Raw genomic sequence first — 6,757 nt, 5'->3', positions numbered from 1 at the left:
CTTCCCCTCTCTCACTCTGTCTCTCCCTCTCTCTTTCCTTCATCCTCTCTCCCTTCCCTCCCTCTCTCTCTCTCTCTCTTTCAGGCTCCCCCTTTTCTCTATCTCTTTCAGCGTCTCTCACCTTTACCCTCTCTCCCCTCTGTCTTTCTCTCCCCTTTCTGTGTCTTTCTCTATCTCCCTCACTTTCTTTTAGTCTCCCACCCTTCCCCTCTCTCACTCTGTCTCTCCCTCTCTCTTTCCTTCATCCTCTCTCCCCTCCCTCCCTCTTTCTCTCTCTCTTTTAGGCTCCCCCTTTCTCTATCTCTTTCAGAGTCTTTCACCTTCACCCTTTCTCCCCTCGCATTTCTCTCTCCCTTTCTGTCTCTGTCTCTCTCACTTTCTTGTAGTCTCCCTCTTGTCCCCTCTCTCACTCTGTCTCTCCCTCTCTCTTTCCTTCATCCTCTCTCCCTTCCCTCCCTTCCTCTCTCTCTCTCTCTTTCAGACTCCCCCCTTCTCTCTCTCTTTCAGTGTCTCTCACCTTCACCCTCTCTCCCCTCTGTCTTTCTCTATCCCTTTCTCTCTGTCTTTCTCTCTCTCCCTCACTTTCTTTTAGTCTCCCTCCATTTCCCTCTCTCTCTCCTTCCTTCATGCCCTCTCCCCTCCCTCTCTCTCTTTTAGCCTCTCTCCTTTTCCCCCTCTTTCTGTCTCTCTCTGTCTTTGTCTTTCTCTCTCTCCCTCACTTTCTTTTTCTTGTTCTCTTAGTCTCCCTCGCTTCCCCTCTCTCCCTCTACCTCTCTCCCTCTTTCTTTTTTTTCATCCTCTCTCCCCTCCCCCCCTCTCTCTCTCTTTCAGGGTCTCTCACTTCCCCTTCCTCTCTCTCTGCCTTTCTCCCTCTGTCTCTTTCTCTCAGGCCCTCTCTCTCTGTCTTTCTCTTTCTCTCGCCCTGTCTCTCTTATATACAGTATATATATATATATATATATATATATATATATATATATATATATATATATATATATATAGTATAGTTTTAAGTATATACACCCAAGAGAGAGAAAAAGAGAGATTTAATATTTAGATAGAGAGAATATTTCAATGTCTGTTTTAATGTTTTATATGTGCAATTTTTGGCATGTTTTAATAAACAATTGACAGTTTGTCTTATATATAGAAACAATGTTATTAAAAATGAAACAAAAATGTGTGTGTGTGTGTGTGTTTCTATGAATTGTTTATGCAGTTTTAGAGCTTGGGGTAGTAAAACAGATGAACAACACAGTCTATTCACTCTGACTCCCAGGAATTCCGGAAGTTGCAGTTGTAATGTCGCAGCACGACCAGAGGTGGCGCTTTACTCCCATTGAATGGAGCTCAGTGCAGCACCTGCGGGAGTGAAGGTCGTGTGGACCATTAGAGCAGCTTCAGTCTGCACCCGGAACTTCCTGCCCACCTGCAGTCAGCTGCAGCACCTGAGCAGTGTGAACAGCTACTGTACACAGATAAATACATAAAAAACATACACACAGTTTCATTCTAACAAATATGATTAGGCTACATACATATAAATAGAATATATGTATTTTTATTGAAGGTTAGCTCAGGTAACAGAGCTCCAGCTCAGTGTATATATATATATATGTATATATGGTGAATATATGTTGGCAGCGGTGCTGAGAGGAGCTGTCCACAGCGAGGTGCTGAAAACCTGCCGACCTGATAGCCTTAACCCAACAATTAAGAGATATTTCTGTCTGTGTAGCCGCAAGAAATATCCTTTAATTGTAAGGCGAAGGTCACCACTCTTCATCCTCTTCATCCTCTCACTTTCCTGGTCCATTTGAAGAGGTCCTTTTAAAAAATATATTTAGAGACGTAGAGCCATCACCAAGGACAGAAATATCATTTCATTCCTCGTTCTTAGGAAAAGATTACAGATAATTTCACTTTAGATTGTCTTAAAAGTAAAATAGCCTTCCTGTTTGTGAGCTCCGACAAGTTGTTTTTGCAAAAATACATGTAAAAAAATTTAATTTGTGTGTCAGAAAGTGGTAATTTTCTAACAGCAGGGGTGGGAGAAAATGTCTGTGACAAAAATAGTACCATTCTAGAAGCAGAAGTGCCAGAAAAACCTAGCAAAGCAGTAATTTTAGCACCCCTACTGCCAGACAACAGCTTTTAATATTTTTTTACAAATATTTAAACAATTGTTCATCAGTGTATATTAATGTCATGAAATACAACTGTATTCAACAGAACATATTTGTTAAAGATAATTCATAATTTTCTGAAAGTAGAAGTTCTAAAAAAGATATCACAGTTTATTTATCAGTATACTTAAAAATCATCAAATATAACTCATATCATATAATATATGCTTTTCTATTTATTGGAAAATGTTGATTAAAGATGTGCAATTAATTTCTAGCAGCGGAGGTGCTAGGAAATGTTTGTAAAAAAAAAAAAAAGAAAATTTTTTTGTCACCCCTGCTGCCAGAAATGTGCCTGCTTTTTTGCATTTATTTGTTTAGCAATGTACTTTAAAATCATGAAATTCAATTCATTTTCTGGCAGAAAGGGTGCTAGAAAATCTTTGTAAAAAACAGCAATTACCTGTGTTTAACAAGTGTTTGTTCATCAATGTATTGTGAAAATCATAAAATACAATTGTACATTGAACATTGTTGTTTTATCCTATAAACTACGAACATGTCTCCCAAATTCCAAATAAAAATATAGTCATTTAGAGCATTTATTTGCAGAAAATGAAAAATGGCTGAAATAACAAAAAAGATGCAGAGCTTTCAGACCTCAAATAATGCAAAGAAAACAAGTTCATATTCATAAAGTTTTAAGAGTTCAGAAATCAATATTTGGTGGAATAACCCTGGTTTTCAATCACAGTTTTCATGCATTTTGGCATGTTGTCCTCCACCAGTCTTACACACTGCTTTTGGATAACTTTATGTAACTCCTGGTGCAAAAAAATCTAGCAGTTCAGCTTGGTTTGATGGCTTGTGATCATCCATCTTCCTCTTGATAATATTCCAGAGGTTTATCAAAGAAGCTCATCATTTTTAGTGGTCTCTTTTTTTCCAGAGCTGTATATGCAACAACAGTATTGGTTTGTAGAATAATAGAAAAAGACACGTATTGCTCAAATTCAGATTACTTTTAAAATCTGTCAAAAGTACAGATTATTTGTGTAATCCAGTTTTACAGAAGGTTTTGTTCAGTAAGTGTATTTTTTGTTTCCAGAGGAAAAAAAATAAAATAAAAAGACACAAAACAGTTTTTTTTACAGTGATCTATAGACCAGACACCTGTTTGAGGGGATTCACTGCTCTGCGTCTCCGTGACCCATCCATCCATCTATCTATTTTTCTATCCATCGTCCTCCAACGTCCTGATCATCATCATAATCACAGCGTTAAAAGTAGTAGTACCTCCTTTCGCGCCCATCCATCCATCTATCAATCCACCAATCCACCCATCCATGCTGCACATCCTTTTGTGGACGAAGGGTTTGGAGCCTCTCCTCCACTTGTGTGAGAGCGCACGAGGGCAAAGCCGGCAGCTTCTTGAAGCCAGGCGCTCTTGAAGCCGGTTCTGTTTCACCGCCTATTCTGTTTCAGCGCTTCCCCGGCGGGACGGGGCGAATCCTCGGCGTGATATTTTCTCTTTCCCGGAGCTCCGGGGGTCTTGATGGATGGATGTCTGCAGGTCCAGGTCCGGGAGTCCCGAGTTAGGAAGTGATTGATCAGCAGCAGGACTGTCGGAGTCTCGCGCGCGCGCTCGCTCGCTCTGCTTCACTTTGAAGGGAGGATCCTCCTCGGTTCCTCGGACGGCTGTGAAGAAACCAAGAGAACCCAGCCAAAAAAGCCCACCCAAAGACCACCACCCTGTTGCATGCGCGCGCGCGTGTAGTGGAGAGAGAGAGCGAGAGAGAGAGAGAGAGGGAGGGGATAGAAGAGGAGGAGGAGGGGGGTCCCCTCTTTGCTCCGCAGTTTGCTGTATCCAAGCCACACTGAGAGAGAGAGAGAGCCGTGGAGCGCGCGCGTGCTTCTCCGCTGAATTCATCTCTATCTCTCTATCTATCTTTCTATCTCTCTCTCTTTTTGTCTATTTGTGTTCGTCCTCCTGAGAGTGTTCAGTCCACCAATCTATCTCTATATATATATATCTCTCTATCCCTCTCTCTTTTTCTCTCTGTTCTAACGCGCAACTCTGTGGAGAAGCCGGACTAACGTTACATCTAACCCGGGTTATTCTGCCTCATCCGCTCGCGCTGCATCCCTCTCTCTCGCGCTGGGAACTGGATTTCGGGGCTGTTCGCGGGGCGCGTGGATGAAAGCGTGCACCGGCGCGAGACGCGGAGATGGAGTTGCTCGTGATCAGCCTCTCCTTGTGGCTCCTGCAGGGGCACGCGGCGCGGGCGGACTCCATCATCCACATCGGTAAAAAGAATGGATAAGGAATCGCGTGTGTGTGTATGTGTGTGTGTGTGCGCGTGTTGTGGGTATTGGGGGGAACGCGGCGCTCGAGCCGCCCGGTGTAGTTGCGTCTGCCTGGCCGTGTAGTTGCTGCTGCTGCTGCTGCTGATGATGATGATGCTGCTACTGATGGTCATAATGATTTAGATGATTTATGTGAGGAAGGTGATAAAAATGATAATGATGGTCAGGGTGAAGCTGGTGAAGATGTTTTGTGATGGTGGGTTGGTGGTTTTGTTGGGGTTTGGGGGGGTTGGGGTGAGGGGGGTTGGGGGGTGCTATCTATGGTCCATGGTGTGCTTTTGGCTTTTGACGGAGAAACGAAAAGTTATTTATTTATTTATTTATGTATATATTTGTGTTTTTGCAGAAGCATAAAAAACTATTCCTTTATTTATTCTCCCATTCGTTCATTGATACTGTTGTTTACTTATTCATTTTTTAGAGTAGGTTTTTGGAGATTATTTATATAATTTTTATTTATTTATTTGTTTATTATTTTCATTACCTTCATACCTTTCATTACATTCATTTGTTTATCTACCTACTGTTGTTTACCTATCAATTTATTTATTCAGAGTGTTTAATGGAGAGCATCAAAAAAGTATTTATTGATTTATTTGTTAATTTTTTATTATATATTTACAAATTCACTTCTCATGTTCACTCATGTTTACATAGAGACAAAATTGTTTTTATTTATTTATTGTTTTACATCTCTGTCTGTCTGTCTGCATGTATATATATATATATATATATATATATATATATATATATATATATATATATATATATATATATATGTGTGTGTGTGTGTTTATAATTTATTCATCTGATATTTTTTCTGTGTGTTTATTTCTGCTCGTTTTGTGCATGGGACCTATTTCTTAATCTATCTTAATGTTTGGTTTGCTATTAGTTCCATTAGTTCACTAATTATTTATTTGATCTTTCTTTTTTTTTACCTTGTTTGGTCAAAAAACATTGCTTATATTATATTGTTATTGATTAATGAATTTATTTATTTATTACTTGACTAGTTGTAAATCATCTTTTGCTGCTTTTCTATTGTCACACATGCTTGTCAGCTTTAGGCTTGTGTGACTTAAGGGCTTTTCCACAATGTTTATAATTTTTTGTTCATTTTTTTTAAGCTCAGAAACCAGTAACAGCCCTGTAGATCTAAACCGAGGGATTTAGGGGACGTCCCGTTACTCCTGCAGGCTTGTGCTCTGGCTGCATATTAAAAGTGATTGTGAGGGTGTATGTGTATAGCCCCCTCCCTCCTCCGAGCCCCCTAACTTTGTAGGGAACGTGAGCGTAATGTTAAGGCTGTTGGGTGAGCGGCAGGAAGCGTGCGGGAAGCTTTGGCTGCTGTGTAGATGGAGACGTGGCCAAGGCAGCATTACCTCACTGCCTCATTACCTCACTGCCTCAGCAGAGTCCACCGCTTCTGGCTGGGTGTAAACGGGAGCCCATGGGTGGTGAAGTGTGTAGAATTTGGGCTGGCATGGAGACCTAAAGCTGAATTGAAAGAGGTGAAATGGGGAGTTGTTGAAGACTGGCGGAACACACAGTGGTTAGACTGTGATGTAATTGTTGTGTCTCTGTTTGAGATTGCCATTTATAATCAAAAACAATCAGATATTTGTTTTCCAGCACATCCACACACTTTAGTAGCCAGTATATCAGACTTGTTACTAGTTGAAGACCAAAAAACACAGTAATGCTTTGTTAAAACCTATAGTTTTGTCTTGTCTAGATGTTCTACCAGCATGGTCTATATTTTGTCAACCAATACATTTTCTAGTTGGGTCAACAAGCATGGTCTAGTCATGTTAATCCATGAGCATCTTTTAGTTTGTCAATCAGCATGGTCTAGTTGGTCTTTGAGAATGGTCTAGTTGGTCAACAAACACTGTCTTTTTGGTTAAAAAAAGCATGATCTAATTGGCCAACAAGCAGTGTTTTTGGTCAACCAGCATGGTTTAGTTGGTCAAACACCACATTCTTTGTCAATAAAAATTTTGTAAATGGTTAACCAGCATGGTTTAATTGGTTAACCAGCATGGTCTAGTTGGTCAATGAGAATGGTTAAGATGATCAACCAGCATGGTTTAGTTGATCAACCAGCATGGTTTAGATGGTCTACCAGCATGGTGTAGTTGGTCAACCAACATGGCCTAGATGTCAACATGCACAGTCTAGTTGGTCAACCAACATGGTCTAGTTGGTCTATAAGCATGGTTTAGTCTTGTTGGGCAACAAGCATGGTGTAGTTGGTCAAT

The 6,757-nt window shown here is 40.6% G+C and overlaps 1 protein-coding gene across 2 annotated transcripts in view; it reads left to right on the top strand.

Moving 5' to 3' along the window:
• The first annotated feature begins 4,009 nt into the window (after positions 1 to 4,009).
• Positions 4,010 to 6,757, top strand: part of grid1a (glutamate receptor, ionotropic, delta 1a) — a 738,749-nt gene continuing 736,001 nt past the window's right edge. For both annotated transcript variants that reach the window (XM_049464094.1, XM_049464096.1), the window contains exon 1: positions 4,010 to 4,433. In XM_049464094.1, coding sequence (XP_049320051.1) covers positions 4,355 to 4,433 — 79 coding nt within the window. In that variant the 5' untranslated portion in view covers positions 4,010 to 4,354. The remainder of the gene's footprint in view (positions 4,434 to 6,757) is intronic.

The sequence above is a fragment of the Astyanax mexicanus genome, chromosome 14 (assembly GCF_023375975.1).
Source record: "Astyanax mexicanus isolate ESR-SI-001 chromosome 14, AstMex3_surface, whole genome shotgun sequence".
Classification (NCBI taxonomy): Eukaryota; Metazoa; Chordata; class Actinopteri; order Characiformes; family Acestrorhamphidae; genus Astyanax; species Astyanax mexicanus.
This window is presented reverse-complemented; position numbering and strand designations above follow the sequence as displayed.